Source organism: Petaurus breviceps, unplaced genomic scaffold (genome assembly GCF_028583685.1).
Source record: "Petaurus breviceps papuanus isolate PSGF00001 unplaced genomic scaffold, PetGlider_PUasm1.0 90760, whole genome shotgun sequence".
Classification (NCBI taxonomy): domain Eukaryota; kingdom Metazoa; phylum Chordata; class Mammalia; order Diprotodontia; family Petauridae; genus Petaurus; species Petaurus breviceps.
In genome coordinates, this window is record NW_027187338.1 from 9482274 (window position 1) to 9508187 (window position 25914).

The 25914-nt window shown below is 43.7% G+C and overlaps 1 protein-coding gene across 1 annotated transcript in view; it reads left to right on the plus strand.

The window, feature by feature from the left end:
• HDAC1 (histone deacetylase 1) overlaps positions 1-25914 on the plus strand; it is a 26656-nt gene extending 742 nt beyond the window's left edge. The window contains exons 2-14 of the mRNA XM_069068103.1: positions 6209-6321; positions 8181-8298; positions 12270-12344; positions 12865-13003; positions 13464-13605; positions 14860-14952; positions 18544-18652; positions 19018-19158; positions 21064-21172; positions 21269-21399; positions 21862-22014; positions 22633-22681; positions 25089-25914. Coding sequence (XP_068924204.1) covers positions 6209-6321; positions 8181-8298; positions 12270-12344; positions 12865-13003; positions 13464-13605; positions 14860-14952; positions 18544-18652; positions 19018-19158; positions 21064-21172; positions 21269-21399; positions 21862-22014; positions 22633-22681; positions 25089-25116 — 1400 coding nt within the window. The 3' untranslated portion in view covers positions 25117-25914. The remainder of the gene's footprint in view (positions 1-6208; positions 6322-8180; positions 8299-12269; positions 12345-12864; positions 13004-13463; positions 13606-14859; positions 14953-18543; positions 18653-19017; positions 19159-21063; positions 21173-21268; positions 21400-21861; positions 22015-22632; positions 22682-25088) is intronic.

Consider the following 25914-nt stretch of genomic DNA (forward strand, 5'->3'; position numbering starts at 1 on the left):
GGGGGACTTAAGGACCAGATGGGGGGAGGGGACTGAAGAAAGGACCAGGGGGAGGGGATTGAAGAAAGGACTGGGGGGAGGGGACTCTTGAGAGAATTGGACTGGGGGGAGGGGAGCCTGCCTGGAGGCTAGGACTGGGATGGATGGGAGGAGGGGAACTGGAGGGGACCAGAGTGGGGGGGAAGGATTAAAGGGGGCCGAAACTCCCCCCTGGCAGGAAGGGGGGGTTCTTACTGGGAGGAGTATTCTTGAAGTGGAAGGGGAGATGGAGTCTGAGTTACAGATTTGGAAGAGGAATTAGGTTAGACAAAAGACATAATGGGGGGCTGGTGTGACATGGAGCCCTTGAGAACTCTAGCCTAGCTGAAGACATGAGGCTTCTGTAGAATGGGGGTAAGGAAAGGGAAAAAAGAAAACTCCAGAAGTGCGAAGTGCATTCCATACTTCTGTTCACAAATCATTCCCCCTCCTGTTTATGGAAAATATTGCTTTGTGTTTCAAAGGACCAGCTATTAAATACTTCTTAACTGGGTTGACTGCTTCTTCCTTTGTAAGCCTAGAGACATTGTGAGTGACTGGTCAGGACTGTTCAGCACTTTGTCAACCCTCGACTTTTTTGTGATGAGACCCCCAACAGTCTCTCTCCCCTATGGCTGGCATTGGAGTTGGCTAGTGGCACCTGTTGCAGAGAGAGATAGTTCTGAGGGATGGGAGTGGCTATGTGTTGATGTACAAGCCTGAATTATCCTTGGGAGCTCTTAGACTTTTTACTTCCTAAAACATAGCCAAAGGTTGGTAGAGTGAAGGAACACTAGCCAAGGAGCCTGGATCTCTACCAACTTAAATGTGCGAGCGTGGTAAATACATCAAATATCTTTGGATCTCAGTTTCCTGGTCTTTAAAAGGAGTATAATAATGCCTGCCTACCTCCCCGGATTGCTGTGGGAATGAATTGATATGAAAGCTCATTGAAGAATTAAAAAACAAGAACAAAAAACCCCAACTCTCTAAAAGAGTGGTTATCATTTTTCAAGTATATGTACTACTTATAAGGTCATAATAAAGACTTGTTAACTTTCATATCGTGGAGATGAACTGGGTTGGCTTAATGATAGCTCATTTTAATTTTACTTTAATTTCTGATAGTTCTCCCTGTTTGAATTTCTATTCTCTTCACTCTTCCTTCTCATCTCTGTACTTCTCCCTTTCCAGCTTTGGAATTAAAATCAAAATGAACTTTCTTTTTTTTTTTGCTCTTGGATGGGGTGTGGCAGTCTTATTTCCCTCTGGACCCTCTCTAAATTCTATTGCCCTGTATAGCCTGTCTTTTATTAGAATGTAAACTACTTGAGGGTGGGGAATGTGTGCTTGGTCCGTGCTTTTGTATTTGTATCCTCTCACTTTGCCCTCTAGTTGTTTTTTTTTTTTTTAAACAAGAAAGCCTTAGAGGAGGAAGTTAGTTGTCCCTGGTTAACACCATCCTGCTAACACTGCCAATGGAAGTGCTGGACTATAAATCCTAATATCTTGACATCTTTTTTTTTTCCGTGTCCTGAAAGGAATACTTCCTGGCTCTCTATAATAATAATAATATTTATGTGGAACCTACTATGTACCACCAGGCACTGTGCTAAGCTTTTTACAGTTATCTCATTTAATCTTTACAGAAATTCTTCCAGGCAAGATTATTACCCCAATTTTACAGTTAAGGAAACTGAGAGGTTAAGTGACTTGCCCAGGGTCACACAGCTAATGAGGGGTTGAGAAGGGAGGATTTGAACTCAGTTCATCCTGACTCTAGGCCTAGCTCTCTATCCACCACTGTACCACACATACTTCCCAGTTACTTTCAGAAGAATCCCTTATTCAAAAATGGAGTTCACTGGAAGCTTGGATCAATTTTATGCCTAGGATAGAAGAACTCAGGGCAAGAGGGCATATTTTATTTAAATTCAGCAAGTATTTATTAACCTTGATGTGCCAAGCACTGTGCTAGACAGTGTGACAGAAACAGAAATGAAAAAAATAACGGTTCCCTTAAAGGTATTACTTCTGGGGTGGGGGCAATACCAAATACATAAGTAAACTTAAAAATCCAGAGTAATGGAGTGGGACAACTGGAGAGCTGGGAGGAGCCTCTGAAGAGGCCCTCCTTGAAGAGAGTACCCACTAAGAGGGTTAGGGTTGCTCTGGAGACCCCAAAATACCAACACGCTGGGTCCTGCCGAATGAATTCGACTCAAGTCTCCCCAACCAAAGAAAAGTAAAATTTATTAAAAGTTCACTTGCATTAGACACAGTAAGTCTGTGCTAGAAAATTCTATGGGGCTCTCACTCTTCCATGGCACTCTCACAAACATGAAAACAGGATGGAGTCTTATATACTGAAGGTAGTGGGAGGAATTTTGGGGAGGGTCTTCAGGAGGAGTTAATGAGGTCAATGAGTGATTAAGGGTGGGAAGCCACCTGGAGACTACCAACAGTAGTGGGCTAGGCCAGTTCAAGGGTGGATTGATGTTTTGATAGGCTCAATAGTGGGAGGTAGATGAACAGTGGAGGGCTACTCTAGTAACAGAGGGTGGGAAGTCTAATAACAGAGGCTTGGGCTCAGCCACAATGTAAGGCTTATTGCCTCATGCAAATGCCTCATCAAATAAGATGATTTAATCAAGAGTCCAAGGGAGGTTCCCAGAGCCTGTACCTCAAGGACTCAAGGAGAGCTCGAGGGGCCTCCCAGAGCCCATACCTTATCACTCCGAAGCTGGACTTTGAGGGAAACTTGGGTTTCTAGGGGGCACTGGTAGGAAGGGAGAACTTTCCAGTGACAGGACAACCTGTGACAGGCACAGAGGTGGGAGATCTGTGGTGTTGGTGTTCAGAACAGCTCTGCTAGTTGGATGGTAACAAGAGAACATGAATGAGCATTCTGAAAAGATCGATTGGAGTCAAGTAGTGAAGGACTTTGAATGCCACACAAAGGAGTTTGCCTTTTATCCTAAAGGCAAGAGGGAACCAGTGAACTTTCTTGAGCAGAGGTGTGACTGGTTTGGACCTGTGCTTTAGGAATATCAGTTTGGCAGCTGTGTGGAAAATAAATTAGAAAGGGGAAATACTAGAATCCAGAAGACCCCAAAAGTTGTTGGAAAGACAACAAGGAAAGTTGTTGCAGTAATTTATGGAAGAAATGAGAGTCCGACCTAGGTAGGATGGTTGTGCAGTGAACGACTTGACAGCTGGTTGTTTTCCTCTGGTGACTGGGGACAAGGAGAAAGGATTCATAAACTTTCAACCTGGATGTTTGGAAGAATGGTGGTAACTTCAACACAAATAGGGAAATTTGGAGGTTTATGTTAGGGAAAGGATGAGACAAAGATAATGAGTTCTGTTCTGGACTTGGTGAATTTGAACTGCTTCAAAGACTTCCAGATGTAGATATCCAGCCTGCAGTTGGTAATATGGCACTGGAGTTCAGGAGAGATGTGTGTGCTGTATATGTGGACTGAGGCCTTATCTACATTGATGCAATGGTTTGTACCAACCATTAGAAGCAACTAGGTGGCTCAGTGGATGCAGTACTAAATCCAGAGGCAGGAAGACCCAGGACTAATACTAGCTTCTTGACCACCCTGGGCAAGTCATTTAACCTTTATTTGCCTTCATTTACTTACCTGTAAAATAGGGATAATAATAGCACCTATCTCACAGATTGGTTTTGAAGATCAAATGAAAAAAATACCTGCAAATCACAATGCCTGGCAGCACATAGGCGATTCTATAAGCGCTTATTCCTGAACTTGGGGGGACTGAAAAGATGACTGAGAGAAGAGGGCCCACTCCTGATCCTTAGGGAAGTAAGCAGAAATTGAAAAATGGGGTGGAGAGAGGAGGCCCAAGGTTCTGGAAGAGAGGGTAGGAAATGGATCTAAAACACAAGGGTAATTGTGCCTTTGCATGTAAAAGGAGATGAATTGTAGAATCCAGAAGAGAAAGCTGAGGGTGGATCGGTGTCAGGAAAATTTTGAGATCCTCTCTTGAGAAGACAGAATGTAGATGGCTTAAGGAGAAAATGGAGGATTGGAATAGACTTTGTGAGAGTGTGGTAAAGGTAATGATAGCTGGGAGCTATTGTAGTTTATAATATGTATATTAATAAGCTAACACTATATAGCTTTAAGGTTTATAAAGTGCTTTACACTTTTGAGGCCTGCAGCTTATATGACTTAACCAGAGTCACATAGCTGGTAAGTATCTGAGGGTGAATTTGAATTTAGGTATTCCTGACTCCAAGTCCAATGTTCTATCCATTATGTCACCTATACTTTTATAATAGTTATATAAGGGAAGAATACAGCTGTGATGGTCTAGTTGAAATCAGATATTTATAATTGTCCCAGCAAAGTTGAGACTTTCTCTAGCAGTATTCAGTACCACTCAAATATATGTGGATTGAGGGAATAATTGAGGGTTGGGGTTTGGAAATGGATAAGGTGAGAGGAAAGGGATTCAAAGGTAAAGGACAGCCGAAGTTGAACTGGTTGACTAGAGAGTTAAACTCTCAAAAGGGAGAAGGAAAGTTTAAGTCTTGAAAGCTGTGAGAGGTTGAGTAAAGGGTGCTGCTGAGTTCAGAAAATAGGTTTAGGGGTGATGAGGCACTGGGAGAGATTGGAGAAACTCCTTTAGAAAGAATTTCAGAATTCTGGGTCTTGGGAGAAGGAAAGATGAGATCAAGTTGATTTACTGGACTCCTGGCTGTTTATGGAGATTCTGTATGTAAAGTCCAGGCTAGAATTGGGAGGGCTGGACCAGATATTGAACTACTCTAAAGGGAGAATAATCTAGAAGCATGAAGAGTGAAGTGCCCTCTATAAAGGAAGGCTTTGGGAGGAGTTTGATACTCCACCCCTCTACCAGAGAGTAAGGAAGGTGGTATGTGCTCTAGTTAATAGTTTGGTGATGAGATTAGAAGTGTTTATCCTGGGAGGGGCATTTTGGAGTTGAAGGAGCAGGGTAGCAGATGCAAAGTGGATCAGATTGTAAAGTGCTTTGCGCACCCTGTGAGGAAGCAGAGAGTTTGACCTCCTAAGTATCATAGATTGTCATGCCCTGCTCAGTGGCTGTTTCAGGCCTCCATCTTTAGTTCATTTATTTGCCATCCTCCTTGGCCAAGGTGGAAGAGTTGGGGATGGCCTAAGTGTCTGGGTACTCCTGGTTGATTTACTCATTGTATCCCCTCTAAGGGCAGTTATGCTTCAACCCTTGCTTTGATTTGATTCCCTTCCACACCTATAACCTGTCTCTGGAATTTGCATTTGAATGGCTCTCCCAGATCAGGTCTTCTATTCCTTTGCTCATGTCCCAGAAACTCCTGAGTCCCACATTTGAGCTCTGTGACTAAAAGAGAACTGTTCTTGTGATCTTAGTACTACAAAAAATCAGCTTCTTACTGTTGACTCCAGGAAGCTATAGCCATATGAGGGTCCTAGGCAAATAGAATGGTTTGGGGGGGGGGCTTTAAAAAGTGACAGGATAATGCAGATGCTTTCAATTTTCATAAAAAGTATAGGGTTGAAGACATGGAATCATAAGCATAGAGGACCATCTACTACCATTATCCTTTATGTTTGGCATTGTCTGCATCTAATAAAAAGTGTGCTTGCCATCTGCAGTCATTCAGAAGAGTGGTCCAGACAGAATTTATATTGCTTTTCTGCACAATTAATTGTTCTTTTAAGATTCTGGTGAGGTCTGGGAGCCTAGGACTGGTATAGTTTCACCAAGGCCCTGGGGCCTGGGCATCTTGATTTCCTAGGCTGAGGCCACTATTGATTGGACCAGATCCCTAGAGGAACTTTGCAAGGACTCTGACCCTTCATAGAGGGATTCTACACTCTTTGGAAATGCACTGTATGAATTGGCATCTGTGACTTTTGATAGCTACAGAGCTTACTTAGTTTATTGTTTTCAGAAGACTTTGTGGACTGAAAGGACCCCTTCAGATTCTGCAGGTAGATTCTGGCCTTGTTTTCCTCAGTTGTAAGATGATGGAGTTCGGATTAAATGATTTGTAAAGTTTCTTCCTGCTCCAAATTTTTCTTTGATACTATAAACTTAAACTCTGTAGCAGGGACTTCTTTAATTCTGCCTGGATTGGAAAAATAATAAATGTCTTCTCTTTCTGTCACTGAAATTATGACTTTTTCTTCCTCAGGGGATGTTGGAAATTACTACTATGGGCAGGGCCACCCAATGAAACCCCATCGAATCCGAATGACTCACAACTTGCTACTAAACTATGGACTCTACAGGAAGATGGAAATCTATGTGAGTTTGGGGGAGGTTGGTTTATATAAGCCCTAATTCTCATTGGAAACTGCTTTGGAGAGCAGAGGATCCACATGCCCAAGGGAGGCAAAAAAAAAAAAGATTGACCACCTAGTTTGGGATAATCCTCACTTGAACTGGCTCAAAGTTGCTCCTCTCCTTCTGGCCCACTAAAAACCTGGGCATTTAATGGTTTGAGCGCTGGAGTTACAGTATGGATAGTTTGAGGATGTGAATTCATATACCCTCTGGGTTTGACCCAACCCTAGCATTATCCTGTGTTAACCTAGCCAGGTCAGGTCATTCAGGTTCCTAGTCCGGTGCTGTGGAAAACCCTCAGCCTGAGGGTCCAAATAAGTAATCCAGTTAATAAAAACATTCAAATGCCCCAAGTAAAAGTGGTCCCCAATGGATTAAAAAGCAGTTCACCAGAAGATAAAAGATAAAGTATTTCACCATCTAGAAGGTTAGAAGAAATGAGCTAGGAAGTAATTTTTCTGAGATTTTTCTATGCTTGGCCTGAGTTCTAGAGCTGATTTTATCTTCCTTGCCCAGCGGACTCACAACAGGGGCCCGTATCTATCCACCTGGGGCAGAATTAACTCAGACTGCTCTTAGGTCTGCTCCATACCTTCTTTGCTCACAACAGGCACCTCCTGGTATTATTGTGTGTGTTGGAGGGAAGGAAGAGAATGGGTCAGCTCCAGCCTCCCAAGTGTCACCTTATGTAACTTGGCTTACAAGAAGAGGAGAATTCCATTCCATTCTGGGGAATTGGTGATGGGTCTTTGGGAGGAGGATGGTAGAGAAAGGCCACATACTAGAGAGCTTAGGCCTGGAAGGCTTTAGCCTACCAGAGAAAAGACAGCTGGAACAGGTTAGGTATGAGTGACTAGCAATGAAAGTTTTGGGAGAGTGGGAAGCAGAGGGGCCCTTAGTTTAAACTTCAAATAAAGAGTAATCATGTGAGAATGTTAGGGAAGGGGAGAGGTTGTTCATCAGAGAATACTAAGACTTCTGATGACTCCTTCTGTCTTACCAAATTAAACCCAGACTCTTCAGCATCTCATTCAGGGGCTTGCATATGAGCCCCCCACCCTGCCTCTCCAGTCTTCTATCCACAGCCATCCCACATGGAGCTTCTCCAGATGTGTCAGGCTTGTCACCTTTCTCCCCCACACAGAGCAAGTTCATGTAGCTTAGCAATGTGCAAGTTTCTGGTAGACATAAAAAGATGAAGTAAGATGTTTCCCTAATGGAGTTTATAATCTAGTAAAGGATAAATAGGGGTACTGTACCTTTAGAAACAATTTGAGCACTTTAAGTGCTTTTTGAGAAGATGGGATCCCTATAAACCAGAGATCTTGGGACACTTCCTTGAGATGGCATTGTTTTAATGGTAGAAAGGGAAGGGGGTTGTTCTGGGCATAAGAAACAATGTGGAAAAAAAACACGGAAGCAGGACAGTGTAGACTAGTCCAGGTTAGCTAAGCTAGCCTTGGCTTTTGAGGGTTTCTCTGGCTTGGAATGTCTCACAGGAAACTGATTGCCCCTGTAAATCTTACCTTGACTTTGCCTCCACCTTTTCCGATAAATTTGCCTTTGCACTTCCAGTTGTTAATGTTCTCTCTCTTCAGAACTGCTCCGACCTTTATAGCCCACAGCACAAGCTTTATCACTTACTCCTAATCTCCTAGGTCATTTCTTGCATGTTAGACTCATCTGCTCAAACAGACTGAGCTCTGTAGAGGCACTCTTACCCACCTTTGTGTCCCCCTTGTACTTAGTGAGTGCTCAGAGACCTGAAGGACAGGGAGATTGGTGACAGTAATTGCTCTCTTTTGGTTTGGTCCTTACAGCGACCCCACAAAGCCCATGCGGATGAGATGACCAAGTACCACAGCGATGACTACATTAAGTTTTTGCGCTCTATCCGTCCTGACAATATGTCGGAGTACAGCAAGCAAATGCAGAGATGTGAGTCTATTCTGACACCTTTAAAGCTCAGCTCCCCCAACTGGCTGACTAGAGGGTTGCATTAGATTCTGCCAAAGAATTTTTCCCACCAAAGGAACAGGGGACAAGGGATTCTTTCATTGGCACAGGGAATTCCTGGTGATTCAACAAGGATTGAGTGATTCATTGACTTGCCCAGAGTCACAGAATGTCAGAGGTGGGACATGACCCAAGGCTCTCCTGGCTTGGAGGTCACTTCTTGTGTCCACTATGTCATGCTGTGTGTCTTTCCCACCGTGTGCTGAGTTATTTCTCTGATTTGTAAATAGCAGTTTATAATTTACCTGTTCTTGTTCTCAGCACTATTATAGTACAGGAGAAGGAGGTTCTGTTTCCAGCTTTGATCTTGGGCAGGTACTTTTAACTACTTTAGGCTTCAGTTTTTTTATAATCTGTCTCCTAGTTAAATGACTTTTAAAGTTCTGTAGTTGATAATTGGTGTACACTGAAAAGCCCGTGGCCTCGGTCTCAGAAGCTGCTTTTCACAAGTAGGGACTCACTTTATATCAGTTGGGGGGAGGGGGGAGTTGCCCAGATTTTAGCATATATCTCATCCTACGTATCCTTAGGGGTTATCCCTTTCATATCTAAAGACTTGGTATGTAATATAATTGACAACTCAAATTTCTGTAAAGATTTAAGGCTCATAAAGCACTTTCCTCACAGTAGCCCCATGAAGGCAGGTGTTGAGGAGCATTATTGACCCCATTTTATAATCTGAGATGATTTGCCAGTGGTCACATAGTTCATTGAATGTTAAGAGTCAAGATTTGAACACAGATCCCCTACCTCCCAAGCACGTTGTCTCGATAAATCCAGAGTTGTTAGCCTGTTTCATTTAATTTCACTTTAAGGACCAGTGGCATATAGCAGAAAGGGCATGCATGATTTAAAAAGACTTAGGTACAAGTCTCAGTTTTTCTACTTACTGTGTGGTCTTAGGTCACTTCTATGAGTCTTAGTTTCTTCATCTGTAAATAGGAGTTCTAATATATGTATTGCCTCTGTGACGTTGCTGTGAGAAAAATACTTTGTAAACTAAAAAATGTTTAGAATTGTAATCTATTTTCTTGACATAGTGGCAGTGTAGGAGAGAGTGCTGTGCTTGGATTAGGAAACCTGAGTTCAAATCCCAGCTCAGCCTCAGCTGCAAAAAAAAAAAAAAAAAGGTTATATAATACCCTACCTACTGCATAGGGTGATGCTGAAGAAAGCATTTTGTAAGACCTTAATGTTCTATAGAAGTATGAATTGTTAATATTATTTTGTATTTAATGCTAATAATTTGTGAGATCACTTATGGAACACTAGGAAACCTGTAATTTTGCTATATCACCATTTACAGAAGGACTGACGGCACTTTAAGGCAGAAAGCTATGTGCAGGTCCTAGATCAGATGGAGGGTCTCAGGCAGAGTGCTACAAATGTCTCCATTGAAAGCAGGGAACATTGAAGGTCTTTGGGGTCCTGAGGACCATGGGCTCATTAGTTGTCAGGGTCTGTTGCCATAGGGGAGAGCTGGGCCCACTAAACTGATGGTAGGCACAGAGTGAAAGCTGGAGCAGAAACGGCCTCTGTACAAGTCATCCTGATTGTCTCTGTGTATGTCCTCCACTGATTCTTAATTGTTTAGGAAATCCTTGCCATGTGCCTTTCTCAGCCCTGGAGAAATGGCCCCCTTTTGGCTTTAGCAGTCTGCTTACTGGGCATATGCCACTCCAGAAAGTGATTCTCTGCTGAGATGTTCTTTGAGAACGTTTGATGGAGCAGATGTCTCCCTTGGGAACTGGCAGCAGCCTTGCCTTCACCTGTCCCTCTGGGCTGGGCTCTAAAAGTACTACTAGTAACAAACTGCCTGTGGGATATTAAGCTGCTCCTATCAATGTGGGCCTTGCTGTTTGGAAAGTGTTTTCCATACGATAGTCCTACAGTACTTAGAGGGGGATGGATGCCTCGAGGCCCCTACTTTCTTTTCCAAGCAAATTTTTCTTAGCATACTGATCTAGCTGACCACATAGAAAGGCAGCATATCTTACCTTGGTTCAAACCCCACCCTGGCAAGTCACCTAACCTCTGACCCTCTGCTTCCTTATTTGTAAAATGGGACAATTCCTCTGTGTTATGGATATCTTTGTCAGTTTGGGAAAACCTATGGGCTTTTCCTCATAAGAATGTTTTTTTAATATAATTAAGGGAAATGCTGGGTTTCAGTTAGAAGATAGTGAAAATAAAGATGTAATTTTCCCTTCCCATCCCATGCCAGTTCATGAACTCCCTGAAATCTTTGGAGGTCCACAGAGTCCTGGTTAAAAACCTCTGTTCTGCTATTCTTCATTGTGAACTCCATGTAGATACACTGTGTGTGAGTGCTTTATTACACTATACAAGTGCCCAGTATGCTGATGAAAGTGCAAGTGATCTGCCTTTTCCTTTCCCAGATCATTAGTATAGGCTGAAGTGGGGGAGTACTCACTGGTGGGATAGGAGGTGGGTTCCAATGCCAGCTTTGCCATTGACTCTCCTTAGTGATGCCTTTTCCTACATGTTACTAGAGGAGGTTTGACCAGATAGGCCATCCCTAAGGGCTTTTTTAGTGCTAAAATTCCATGATGCTGGGTTGTTGGGGTTTTTTAATGAATGTTGGATTAGAAGAAAAGTCTCATTTCCTTTGTCAGGCATTTGCCTGTTCCCTGAATTCTTTGTGCTGGTGCTTGAAGTCTGAGCAATAAGTATGTTCTTACAACACTTGAACCTTATTTGGCCAGCCCCTCAAAGGAGGAAGTAGAAAGGAGTTAGCTGCCTTTGTGTAAATAATCTGGACTGTGAGAGACCAAAGTTCATACTGATATAAGCTGGTGGTGTTTGCTCCAGGGTGTAGGGGAAGGCTATGGGTCTTCTCTCTAGTCACCTCAGAGACGCTACCCCTCTTTGGAATACTTCTGGTAAGGATAATTCTCAAGGGTATTGCATGGTTCAGGTCAGGGCATCTTTTAGTTAACTCATTTTGGGGGGCATTAACTCATTGCTTATTTGATCCAAAGCAGGCTGGTAACCCTTTTCCATTTCAAAAGACTAGCTTGATCTACCAGGTGAGTTGTTGGTGACTAATGTGCTTCCTTTCTCCACTCACTCCCTTTTTGTGCCATGCATATATTATTCACATATTTCTGCATCAGTTTTGTACAACTCTTTACTCAGGTCTGATGGTAAAACTTACTCTCTGGTTGTTATTTGTAGAGAAGGCAGCATAGTGCAGTGGTGGGAACACTATTGGGTTGGACTTTAACTAGGAGTCCTGGGTTTCAATCTCACCTCACAAAAAAGCTGTATGACTTTGAGCAAGTCATTGAAAACTCAGTGCTTTGGTTTCCTCATCTGTAAGATTGAGATAATAATACTTGAACTGTCTACATCATAGAATTGTGGTAAGGAAGTTCTAAACAAATGTCATTGTTGCCTCCCGCAGTGAGTAGTAATAATCTCTGTTCTGCCCATCTCCTGGGTTGGGAGACTCAACATGAGATAGTATGTATGGAAGAAAGCACTTTGAAAAAGTACAAAGTAATTCCCCAGAGCCCTAGGGAAAGGTACATGGAGCAGAGGAAAAGATGTGGTATTCTCTGTTCTATTAAAGTAAACATAATGTATTATTTGTTATTCTCAGAGGTCATTTAATGCAAGTGAGAAAAAGACCTGAGTCCTTTACCTGGAGGATTCCTCTCTTTTTGGTTAGTCTTCAGAGGGCTGTATTTCTGAGATTGTCCTGCTGCAGAGGAGGCCCAGGACTTGCTCTTCCTCAAAGGCCTACAAATGGGGAACCTAGCCATGAGCCAGAACCTGAGTTTTTCTCAGTGGTGGAAAATTCAGATCTCTCAATGAAAAGTCATGGGGAGGTCTTAAGGACTAACTTTTGTCCCTTGCTCTCTTTCAAGTTAACGTTGGTGAAGACTGCCCAGTGTTTGATGGCTTATTTGAGTTCTGTCAGTTATCCACTGGTGGATCTGTAGGTAAGGAGCCTCTGTCCTCCCTTGCAATGGCTTGACTGTGGTAGAACAAAGATGGCTGGAGTTTCTACTAAACAAACAGTTGACCTCTTAGACTTTGGCCATGGTAGTGCCTTGCCTTCATCATTAGGATATCCAAAATGTTGTCCAGGCCCCACCATCATTTGGTCACTGACAGCCGTGTGTCCCTCAGGTATCTTTGAGCCATGAGATACAGTTTAGGGAGAGTCTGATAATTGTCTTCAAAGGGTATTAGAACTCATAGAATTTTATTCTTATAACTTTTGTCTGGAATTGATTTGTATATGGGGCCTAGACCAGTGACAGGTTGAAGTTTACTTCCTGCTATCTCCTGAAGCTATCTGCACTGTAGTGAGATTGGGGTGGAACTCTGGCTGGTTGGGAGTTGAATTGTTTGATACAATTATAACTTTGGCTTCCTGGTGTCCTGGTAGGTGGGATGGGGAGAGAAGAGGATATTCAGGGAGCTCCTTACCTGACAAGGTCTTTTCCCTCCCTGCAGCAAGTGCGGTGAAGCTTAATAAACAGCAGACGGACATTGCTGTGAACTGGGCTGGGGGCCTGCACCATGCTAAGAAGTCCGAAGCTTCTGGCTTCTGTTACGTCAACGATATTGTGTTGGCCATCCTGGAACTGTTAAAGTACGTTCACCCTCATAACCTTAGGTGTGGGGGCACCTTAGTCCAGCCCTCTATCCTGCTGTGCAGAATTCCTTAGTGTACTTCTCCTTAGAGTGCAATGACAGGGAAGGTGCTGATGAATGTCTTCAGTCACTGATCAGAGTGGTGTGAGCCTAGAAGGAGGCTCAGGGAGTGACTCAGAAGCACTTCTCAGACCCCAGGTTTGGAAATTGCCAGTGTGGCCTGACCTGCTCCTGTCAGATCAGATGTTGGGTCACTCACTCTCTTGGCCCATTCCAGCCTCTGGACACAACCAGCTGCTCTTCTTCCTTCCTCTGTCATCCTTACCATTTAACCCTTGTGATTAGAGATCCTTGAGGAGGGAGGTCACCAACCTGGTAAGCAGGGACATAGTGCCCTGTGCTTGGGGTACCTCATTCCCCCAAGTGCCCTAGGCCCCCTGACCTGCTTCTGATCCTAGGTACCACCAGAGGGTGCTGTACATTGACATTGACATTCACCATGGCGATGGCGTGGAAGAAGCTTTCTACACCACAGATCGGGTCATGACAGTTTCCTTTCATAAGTATGGAGAGTACTTCCCGGGAACGGGTGACCTACGGGTGAGAGCTCCCTCCTGGCAGCGGCCAGCTCTCTTCCGGCTCTAACTCTCGTGCCTCATATTACTAAAAACCACTTCCTTTCTCTTCACTATTTAGAGCTGAGCACTTAAGCTCTGCTTGGTGCCCCACTATCAACTGTAGCTCTGTGGGGGTAGATGGGGGAGTGTTCCAGTCTATCAGCTGGCATATAGCATGTCAGCAAAGGCTGGTGTGGGGCTAGAGTTAGCATTTCCATATGTCTTGTGAGTCTCAGGTTTTGGTGACAGTGTCCAGGCACTGCCTGGAATGAGCCATCTGCTTACCTTAACTTACAGTTCCACAAATATAAAAACGAATGAAATAAAAAGAACACCCTTTGCTGTTTCCTCTGATGCTGGGCAGTAAGGTGCCACCTGTAGCTATGTCATTCACACCTATTTACTGCAGTGAAAATTGGACAACAGACATCTGGTTCCTAGAGTATAGAACCATCTAAAATTGTGAAGCTCTTTGGAAGATGGCACCAACCCTTCTTCTCTTCTTTCCTTCCTTTCCTCTCTCCCCCCCAGTTCATCAGGAGATAATCCTTAGAAGGGGAAGCAGGTGTGGATTAGTTGAAGAGCACTGGATTTGTATCCTGAAAATGCTACTTTACCACCTGTGTGACCCTGTACCAATCACTTCTGAGCTGAAGTTTCCTAATCTATAAAATGAATGGGTTGAACTGAATGATTACCTAAGGATCCTTCTAGCTCTAAATCCCATGAGCCCACAGAGTAGGGAGCACTCTGTTGAGAATGATCTTACAGGTAGGCCCTAGAAATTGTTTACCTGGCACCTAGTCCTAAGAGACAATTGTCATGATAACCTTCTCATCAGTAGTGTGGGGTGGGACATGATGTGCTGTCTCTCTAGTTCAGTGGATAACTGATCCCATGGATCTGTGTCCCATCCCAGAGATGTGGCAGCTCTATCTGTAGTGGCCTTGCCCCTACCTAAGGACAGACCTTTTGCTGATGTGGTCATTGTGAAGTGATGAAACGCCTTGCTAGTGACATTTGGGCAAGCATTCAGAGAGACCATGCATTTGGGGGAGGGGAGGGTGTCTCTTGATACCAAGTCTGTTCCTTTACACTGCTTTGAGTTGAACTCTACAGCTCTGGTTAATCTTGTTCTTTCTTTCCAAAGTTCTGTGTCTCTTCCTCTTGAGCCCTTGGCTTCTCTCTTCCTTCATCTTCACCTCATTTTGCTTTGATATCCCTTTTATTAAACCAGGACATTGGAGCTGGCAAAGGCAAATACTACGCTGTCAACTATCCACTCCGGGATGGGATTGATGATGAATCTTATGAGGCCATTTTCAAACCAGTGAGTGCCATACCCCTACCCAGTCTAGCCCCTTGAGACCAAGACTGGAGGAACAAGGGGAAGGGAAAGACTTTCCACAGTGCAGCTCTGAGAGCCCATTTCACTAGTGTTGGTTTGCTGGAAGAGGAGGGCCTGGTACAGATTAACTCTAGGGGTAGGCTAGGAGATGCTGATGATTAGTGAACAGATCATCAAGCACCTGCCATGTGCACAGTCCTGTTCTCATTGCTGTGGAGGAATAGAAAGATAGGTAACATTTGACTACTGCCCTTAGTGGTGAACTGTTGATAAATGTCCAGTGAATTGTGTCAAACAGTACTGTAAGTAGTAGGGTGATTCTGAGGAAGGGTGTCTTGGTGGGGAGGCTTCCTAGTCTGCAAAAGGCTTCTTGGAAGAACCGGGCCTGAGTTCTGAGTCTCAAGTCTTTGGATAGGTTTGGCAGAATGAGGAGATAGCGTGAAATCAGGATAGACTAAGAAATGTTTCATTTCAGCAAACCTTCATTAAATTCTTATAAAGTGCAATGCATTGTGCTAGCTGCTGCTTCTTCAGATTCAAAGATGCACAGTGTGATACAGACCCTGTTCAAGTATGCAGCCTAATGTCAGTAAACTAGCATTTATTAAGCATCTACTGTGTGTGAGGTGCTGAGTGTACAAAGAAAGACCACCCAGTTCCTGCTTTTGAGGAGTTCACAGCCTGGTGTAGGAGATAACATGTAAGCAATGTATGAAAAGATGTGTCCAGGATAAATTGGGGGCGGTCTTAGAAGGAAGAACTAAGATTGAGGAATCAAGCTTAGAATTATGCTTTCTTATGGAAGATGGGACTTTAGTGGAAACAGTGAAGGAAATGAGCGTTCCAGGCATGGAGTAAAAGCACTCAATCATCAGGAGAGAATGTTCTGTTTGAGGAACAGCCCAGAAGCCAGTATCACTGGATTGAAGATTACAGGGAAGGGATTAAGGTAGAAGGACTTTGAAAGCCAAACAGTATTTTATATTTGATCTCAGAGGTGATAAGGAGCTTTTGGAGTGTATTAAGGGGATGCATTTTAGGAAAGTCAGTTTGGCAGCATAATGGAGGATGGATTGGAATGGGGAGAGATGTGAGGCCAGAAGACCAGCCAGCAGGCTAGCTGACTATGTGAGCTATAGTAGTCCAGGGAGAGGTGGTCAGGGCCTTCATCAGGTTGGGTCCAAGTGTCAGAGAAATGGGAGGGAGCAGTATTTGAAAGAATTTGAAGATAGCTACAACAGGTTTTGACAACTGATTGGGTATAGGGGCTGAGAGTGAGGGGTTGAGGATGGCACCTAGGTTGTGAGTCTGGGTGACTGGGAGGATGGTGCTGCCCTCAGTAATAATAGGGAACTTAGGAAGAGGAAAGGTTGGTGGGAAGAAGGGAGAAAGTTCAGTTTTGGATTTTCTGGGAGTTACAGTTGTCTACAGGACATCCAGTTTAAGTGTCCTGAGTGATTGAAGATGTGAGACTGGAGGTCAGCAGAGAGATTAGGGCTTGACCTATAAATCTGAGAATTATTTGTATGAGATGATAATTGAATCTCTGGGAGATGAAATAACGTAGAGGGAGAAGAGGAACCAGGACAGAGCCTTGGAGGGAGTAATTCCCCAAGGGGGTTATTAGGTGTGGTACAGATTGAAGATCCGGAAAAGGACACCAAGAAGAAACAGGAGGAGAATAGGAGAAAGCAATGTCGTGAAAACCTAAAGAGGATATTGTTAACAATGTCAAAGGCTAGAGAGGTCAGGAAGGATGAATAATGAGAAAGGCTGCTATATTTGGCCTTAAGATTTTATTAGGTTGGATTACGAGCTTGTTTATTACTTTGGAGAGAGCAGCTTCAGTTCAAGGATGAGTTTGGGTGCCAGGCTACAGGGAGTTAAGAGACAAAGAGGAAAGGAAGTGGAGACACCTTTTCTTGAAGTTTAGCTATAAAGAAGAGGAAAGATATAGGACAGTTGCTCTCAGGGATAGATAGATCAAGTGTTTGAGGATGGGGGAGATGTGAACATATTTGCAAGCAGCAGGGAAAGATTGAAGAGAAGTGAGGGTAAGGATGCTAGTGGAGCAGTCAGACTGCTGGAATAGATGGGATGAAATGGGGTCACTTGTGCATGGCAAGAAGGTGCACCCCTTTATGTAAGACAATTGTATGGAGGAGATAGTGGTTAGGAGGCTTCTTAGTGATGAAAATGGGGAGAAGAAGGGAGGAAAGGAGAGCTCAGTAAATAAATGGCCTGACTTTTTCAATGAAATATGAAGTGAGGTTCTCAGCTGAAAGGGGGGGGGAGAACCATGGAAGTTTTGAGGAGGAATAAAAAAGTTTGGAAAAGCTGTTATGGTAAATGGGATATAGTGAATTAAGTTTCAGAGGATTGTCTTGTAGCAGTGAGGGTCCTGATGAAATAACAGAAGTTTTTTGTAGTATACCCAGTTAACATGGTTTTGTGATTTTTCTCCACTTTTCTTTAGTATGTGAATAGGAGTAAAGGTAGCAGATGGTGAGAATAATCTATGGCTGGCCTTTGGCAGGGCAAGATCTTTGAAAAGATTAGATTACAGTGTCGAGTTGAACTGCTTCACTAGGGGGTTGAGATGGGAAAGGGAGGACAGTCATTATTGTAGGGGTAATGACCTAGGAAAGAATGAAGGCTTGGAGGATTTGGAGGTCATGGTGAGGAAGAGTGTCCTGGAGGTCTGCAGACAACAGCTGCCAGAATCTTGATTGAGTGATAAAAATGGAATGAATCTTATGGGAGGAGAGGTTATGTAGTGAAGGAAGATCCAGAAATGGCATAGAATATTCCAGTTCGATTGGTGAGTGGGGAATATGAGTGAGAGTGAAACTGGTGCTGGAAAGAGTGGTCAGGAGGGAACCAGGTCTCAGTGAGTGCCAGAAAATGAAGGGAGCCAGACAGGAAAAGCTAGACTGTTACCTTTGGAGTAGGCATTCCTGGGAGTAGAGGGACAGGATTAGGTAGCTTCAGAATAGAACAGATTGGATTGAGGGGGAAACAAGACAAATAATTATGATAAAGGAAGAGAGATCTCCAGGAGAGGTCTGGGTGAAGGGTCCTGAGAAGGCTTTATTGGAGGAGATGGAATCTTGAGTTGGCCATGGAGGGAAAGGACTTGACTAGACTGGGAGAAGAATCGGTTCTAACTGAGCAAAGAGTGCAGGGAAGAGGTGGGAGAAGGCAGGACAACAAAAGATGGAGAGAATTCATGAAGAGAAGTTACAGAAGAGAGGTGGAAAGAAGGGAAGCAAGATTTTTTTTTCCATGGGGGGAAATAGTTGAAATGGAGAGTGAAGGATCTGCCTTGGGGAAGAATGGAGAGCTAAGCAACCCTACCTGCATTTGGAGCCAGACCATCTGGTTTGAATCCTGCTGATTCTTCTTAGTACTTAATAGCTTTGGCCAAGCCATCTCTAACCTCTAGGCCTGTTTCTCAGATACTACTAAATGAAAGAGATTAGATTAGGGACGGTGATATTTCAGCTCTAAATCCTACCCTTGACCACATTGTGGTTATCTCAGCATAGTGGTGATCCAGGCATGTCCTTTCAGGTTATGTCCAAGGTGATGGAGACCTTTCAGCCCAGTGCAGTGGTCTTGCAGTGTGGTTCTGATTCCCTGTCTGGAGACCGACTAGGTTGTTTCAACCTTACCATTAAAGGTAAACAAAGGGGTAGAGGTCAATTCAGAGTCCTATTGATTCTGCCTAATCTGTCCCCCATACTTGAAATGCATTCCTTCAACACGGCTTCTTTCAAAAGTTCACATCAGATACCGCCTACCACATGAAGCCTGTCTTGACTCCTCTTAGTTACTAAGGCAGTCAGAAACCTCACTGTGTCTTATATTTATCCTGTGTCTATTTTGTATATACTTGATGATTACATTTTGTCTCCCTTGATAACATATAAGCTCCTTGAGGGCAGTCTGTTTCGTTTTTTGTGTTAATATCTCCAGTCCTAGCACCTACATAGGTACTTGGTAAATGTTTGTTAATTTAAAAACCCTTCTCTTTGCTCTACCTAGGCCATGCCAAGTGTGTGGAGTTTGTCAAGAGCTTCAATCTACCCATGCTGATGCTGGGAGGGGGTGGCTATACCATCCGCAATGTAGCCAGGTGCTGGACATATGAGACAGCTGTGGCCTTGGACACAGAGATCCCCAATGGTAAAGTTGAAGTTGGGTTGATGAGATGGAACCTGGGAGGATAGGGGTGGTTCATATTCCCTCTGCAGCCAATTAACCTCCTGTGTGGGTTGTTACCCATCTAGGACTGTTCCAAGAGGTTTCACAACCTTTATTCCTACTTCATTTGATGACAAGAGTGGCAGACCTGGATTAGAATCTCAGCTAGGAACTTTACTTGCTATGTGACCTTGGGTGTGGTAGAGTAGAAAGTGCCCTGTGTTTGGAATCATTTGGGTTCTCAGTCACTTAACATTTGTGCAAGCTACTTAAACCTCTATGTGCCCTTGCCTCCTAACAAAAAGGGAGGAGGGGAAGGGTTGGATTAAATAATTTCCAAGTTTTATCTCAGCTCTGTGTCCCATAATCATTCAACCTCTGAGCCCCAGATTTCTCATCTATACAAATAGGGATAATACCAGTACTGTTTATCTTTCAGTCTTGTTGTTTGTAAGGAGAAAAGCATTTTAAAACTTTAAAGCAGCATATAGTTGTGAATTGTTATTATTTTTAATCTGCTAAACTCCTTTTCCCCTTTCTCCCCCCATTTTGTAGAAGAGAAAACCTGAGACCTGAAGTGGGAAGCTAACTAACCTAAATCACATAGTCAGTTAATTAAGGCCTTTGGCCTTCAGTTCAAAGTGTCCCATCACTGATGCTATGACCTGTGACCAATGATTTCCAACTTATTTTTGTTCTTCAAACCACCCTTTCAACAACAAAAATGTATTGTGAACCTTCAGGGTAATTTAATATACTGCTCATAATATTCATAAGCAATTATTTAATGCTAAAGAACCATTAAAGAATCTTTAGTCTGAACCCCTTAGACCAGTGGTGTTAGACTCCTCAAATAGAAATGGATTCCTGTAGGCACATATTAACTTAAAAACTACAAATTAACATTGCCTGTGTTGTATTTTTATTTTACAAATTAACATTATCTGTGTTGTATTTTTATTTATTTTATAAAAACATTTCCCAATTACATTTTAATCAGCCATGCTGGCCAAGTTTGATACCTCTATCTTGAATCACTAGATGACCAATCAACCATCTGATAGATGAGCAGGAAGTGCCAACTGGATATGGGGAGTTGTTGATTAGAAATGTTTTTTGGGCGGCCAGGTAGCACAGCGAGTAAGAGCACCGGCTCCAGTGTTGAGAAGACCTGGAGATGGAATCCCGGGCTCAGACACTTAGCACCCACCCAGAAACACCTGGCTGTGTAACCTTGAGCAAGTTACTTAACCCCGATTGCTTAGGGGCGGCCAGGTGGCTCAGCGAGTAAGAGCACCGGCTCCAGTGTTGGGATGACCTGGATCAAATTTGGGCTCAGATACTTAGCACCACACCCAGAAATAACTGGCCGAGTACCCTTGAGCAAGTTACTTAACCCCGATTGCTTAAAAAAAAAAATGTTTTTTAACATTTAACCTTAGAAATTTTCAGGTCATTCATATGACCTGAATCACATACAAGACAAGTCTTAAAAGTCAGGGATAAAGAGAAGTAGGGTGTCTAATATGGCAGCATGATACAGTTAACTAATTGCTAGATTTGGTATCAGCTCAGTGAAGATCTCAGCTCTTACTTTCTACCTTTGTGACCTTGGGCAATTCACTTAACTCCTTGGGCCATAATGTCCTCAACTACAAAATGAAGCAGTTGCATCTCTGACTCTAAATGTTAGAATCTCTTGACTACTGGTGTGGTCTCCTTTTGGGCAGCTTCACTGGAAAGCTGGAGCATTCTCAGATCCACCACCTGCCCTAGTCATCTCCTCACTATTCTGGAGAGGGCATATGATTTGCTCAGTTTCATGGGAGCAATGGACAATCCACATCTTCTGATGACTGTGTCCTCTCTCTCAAAAACTTTCAACAGAACTTCCCTACAATGATTACTTTGAATACTTTGGGCCGGATTTCAAACTTCACATCAGCCCATCTAACATGACAAACCAGAATACCAATGAGTACTTGGAGAAGATCAAGTGAGTGCTTCCTACTAGTTTTACCCCCATTTATTTGCGCCATTCCTCCCCCAACTTGCTGACACAGGATTTTGCTTGCTTTTCTTGGGCCCTCAGGCAGAGGTTGTTTGAGAACCTCCGGATGTTGCCACATGCCCCTGGTGTCCAGATGCAGCCCATTCCTGAGGATGGGATACAGGAGGACAGTGGAGATGAGGATGAGGAAGATCCTGACAAGCGAATTTCAAGTAGGTTCTGGTGGAAGGAGAATGCTCTCTGAAATGAGTGGGGAGGGAACCTGGAGAGTGGAAAGTACACTGGATTTGGAAACAAAAGGGCCTGCTGCTAGGGTTATCCAAAGGGCAAGTCCCTACTTCTCTTAAGTAAAGTTTCTAAAGTTCCTTTCAGTTCTTGTATGTGATTTTGTGGATAACTTTGTTTTTATATCTCCTTTCACCTGAAATGCTGCCTTATGTGGAATGCAGGGATCTATCCTGTTGTCCACCTTTGTAATCACAGGTTGAGGACTCAGTTCTTTGACCTCCCACCTCCCTGAGTGTCAGGAGTCTTCATCCCAGCATGGTGGAGTCCTTCAGGAGAGGAATTGAGTTGGGCATTAGATGTTTGTTGTGCTCTCTCTTGGGCCAGAAGTGCTGCATAACTTCGTGTCTGTGGTCTCTGTTTCTCTCCCCCCCTCCTCCCCCCCCCAGTATGCTCCTCAGACAAGAGGATTGCTTGTGAGGAGGAGTTTTCAGACTCAGATGAGGAAGGTGAGGGTGGTCGAAAGAACTCATCCAACTTCAAGAAAGCTAAGAGGGTCAAAATGGAAGAGGAGAAAGATCGAGAGCCAGAGGAGAAAAAAGGTGGGTAGGTCCTTGGGCAAAACTTCCAGTGCCTGAGCTCAGGAGAAAGTGGTAGGGTAGAAGGGAGGCTTCAAACCCATCAGTGCTTAAGGGCCTCTGCAAGGCTGCTCATGCCTCTTGCTTCTTCCCTCAAGTGTCAGGGCTCACAAAAGAACAAGAGCTGACTTGTAATGCAGCTGGGCTGACTCACTTTCCATCAGGCTCCCCTCCACCCCCCCATTCTGTTGATGTGACCCATCTCCCCATAGCCAATAGTGACTCTTACATACCACCCAAGCCTTTTACCTGCCACCTCATACTTCCCAGGGGGGCCAGCTCCTCTCAGCCACCCAGAAAACTAGTCAGACTGGTTTGTCCTTGGGTCTGGTCCCTCCAGCACTGGGCAGCAACCTGTGGAGCTTGGGGGAATACCTGTCTTTTGGGCCAACCCAGCTATGCCCAGCAGGGAAGTGGTGATAGAGTTCTGCCTGGGATATGCAGGAACTAATAACATGTTCCCCTAATCTGGTCTAGTTCTAGTACTGGGCAGGTGATGGGGGGTAGGCTAGGAGAGTACCTAGTAAGAGGACATAGGACAATGGAACTGCCATTTGTTGTTCTTGAAATCATCTGTTTCAGAAGCAAAAGAGGAGGAGAAGACAAAGGAAGAGAAACCTGAAGCCAAAGGGTGAGTAAACAGTTGGGATGGGGGATGGGGGATGGGGGTGGAGAGAGCATTGATCCTGTTTCCAAAAAAGTCCTGGCCCTCTTTTATCCAGCTGCCTACTTTTGACATATAATGAAAGGGAAACCTTCGTCATGATTGACAAGAAGGTCTTTTAATGGATTACAAGACAGTTTCTTACTTTGTGCCAGTTCAACTTTACATGAAGAATTCTGAAAGAAATCGGCATTCACTGCCCCCCAGAAATTACAAAAATGCTTTAGTGCAAAGCATACGCTGTACAATAAGGTGCCATAGGATGTGGGCAGTGTGAACTATAGTGGGAAGCTGAAAAGCATCTCTAAGTCAGTTCCCACCTGTCTGCAGACACTTGAGTGATAACTGCCTCTCTGTGTGTTCAGTAGTGAACCTTCTATTTTCACCATGGCTGGTGGCAAACATGTTCTTTAGGGGAAAAGCAGACCATCTCCTAAGTGTAAGCTTAGGACTTGGAAATGAAAATGAAAATAAATAGAAAATATGAAGGAGGCCAGAAATTGTCATTGATATAATGTGAACTTAGTTTTGTGGTGTCAACTTGTGAACACTATAGTGAGGGATGAGACAGTGCTTGCATGAAGGTGCTATTCTAGAGACTCAGATGAATATTCCTTTAAGCTTGATGACAATTCAAACCAAGCCGCAAAGCCTCTTTGAAGACTTAAAGGTTCCACGAAGGAACTGAAGGTATTTACAGCAAGCAGTGGTTGGTTTGCACAATTTAAAAAGTCATACAGGATTTCATAATGTGTACAAGTGTTGGGAGAGGCTGCTAGTGTAGATAATGAAGCAGGAAAGAGGTTCCCAGAGTAATAGATGAAGGTCCTTCCTTGCTGGAGCAAATTTTTAATGTAGATGAAGCCAGCCTATTTTATCAAAGAATGCCATCTCAGTCATACATCTCTGTGGAGGAAAAAGCTATGCCAGAGCATAAAGGTTGCAAAAAAATAGTTACTCTTCTGCTTGGAGGGAATGCACCCGGGATTGCAAATTAAAACCTGTTCTTTGACCCACTCAGAAAATCCTAGAGCAGGGGTGGGGAACCACATGTGGCCTTCTAGGCCCTTAAGTGCAGCCTTTTGACTGAATCCAAATTTTACCGAACAAATCCTTGTTTAGATTCAATCAAAAAGTTGCATTTAAGAATCTAGAAGGCCATGTGGCCTTAAGGCCCAAGGTTCCCCACCCCCATGAACATCAAAAGGAATCAGCTAGGCAACTTTACCTGTGTGTTATTTGACAAAGGCATAGCTCACCTTTTTCATCTTTGAACAAGAAGTTTTGAAGTCAAGAAGTTTTGTAATGATAATGACATTCCTTTCAAGATTCTGTTTTCATGTTATTCTCCCTATCTTGGATGGTTTTAATGAAAACATAGAAGAAGTCTGTCTGCTCAGAACACTGCCCCATTATTATAGCCTTTGGGTAGGGGAGTGATTGGTAATTTCAAGGCATATTATTGATGCACTATATTTGCCCAAGCAATTGTGGCTTTGGATGTAGACAAGGACTTGACATAGATGTCTGGAGGTTCTGTAATATTTATTGTTCAATCTGGAATATTGCTGAGGCATGGGAAGATACAACAAAAACACGAAGAGAGTTTGGGAAAAAGGGCCCACAGTTCTTTCCTGATTTTCTTGTGGATTTGACATGGATGAATCTTTGAAGAAGTGAGTAACAGGATTGCAAAATTAGCACAAGAATTGGAGCTAGACAGGATGAGAATGATGTGGAGGAGTTGATTGAGTCTCATGAAGAACTGTCGAATGAGGGTCTGATTGAGCTGCTAGCTGCAAAGAGTGCAGAAGATGAAAGGGAAGCTTTGGAGCCTAGACCCCGAGGTCAAACCAAAAAGGGCCACGAGCAAACACTTGGCAGAAGCATTTCATCATTTGAATTTTTTTCTTGTATTGAAAAGGTGGATCTAAATACGTCAAGATTTTTAGAGGTTCAAAGACTAGTTGAGGTTAATATTGCTTGCTTTCCTCAGATATATAAGGGGAATAAGAGCCCACCCACTGTCCAGACATCTGAATAGCTTGGGGGAGGGGGATGCACAGACACCAGTGATAAAAGGCTGGGTGCAGTGGCTAGAGAGAGGGCAATGTACTGCTCACCTGGGTTGAAAGGTATTTTGTGTATGCCTTTGTTTATATATAGCCTAAGTAAAGTGGATGGGTAGGGGCAAATTTGCATTACTCTTCCTGTAGAGGTCTTTGGAATGGTCCTAAAAGTGAGAACTGTCATTAAATAAGCAAATTTGCCCTGCCACCATCTATCCCCCCTGTGCCACCTTGGGATCCTGTGTGCTTAGTATGAAGTAGACCAGAATTGTCTTTCTAACCCTGGTTCTGTTTCTCCTCCACAGGGTGAAGGAGGAGACCAAGTCTGCCTGAGCTCTCCTTGGGGCCTGCTGCCCATACCTCCTTCCATTTTCCTTACCCCTACACCCTCAGAGTTTATATTTTCTATGTCTCTCTATTTATATATAATTATATGAGATAGAATTGTCCCCAGAACACAGGAACTAGGGCATTTGCCGTTGGCTGCCCGATCCAGTGCCTTTGTTGCCTTGTACGCCTGAGTCCCAGGCAGGTGAATCCATTTCTTCCCTCCCTGTATTGTTTTAAACACAACCCTTTGCCTGACTTGCTGTTTAGGCTGGCAGCATTTTTCTGGGTGGGTTATTTTAAGATGACATAGGACATGTTGCCCTGGGTGGCCTCCACAGCCCCCTTTTCTCCCTCTGTGGGCCTTTTTTATTCCTCTAAATTGAATTTGAAACTCAGTGAAGTTTTTGCAAGGATGACAAGTGATATGTGTGTCTGTCCAGCTTCCTCTGGCGGTTTCTGTATAGGTCCAGGTACTTTAGCCAACCACCTTCCCTGTCCTGAGGTAAAGTAACTTAGCAGCTGCGCATAGGTGCTCCACCTGCTTCCCAGTCTGTGGACATGTGACAGGGATGTGCCTTCCTGCTGGTTCACCTATTTTGTTTGCCAAGGGGCACCTTGTGCTCCCATACCTCAGCAGACTCTAGGCTAAGGGCTCTTGGCTGCCCTTCCAGGCTAGGAAACCACCAGTTGACTGAGTTTGTGTGAGTGGTTTGGGTTGGGATCTATGATGTGGCTTCCATTTTGAAATTGTTTTTTTTTTTTTTTTTGAAGAACCTTTGTAATAAAATTGGTACATTTTTA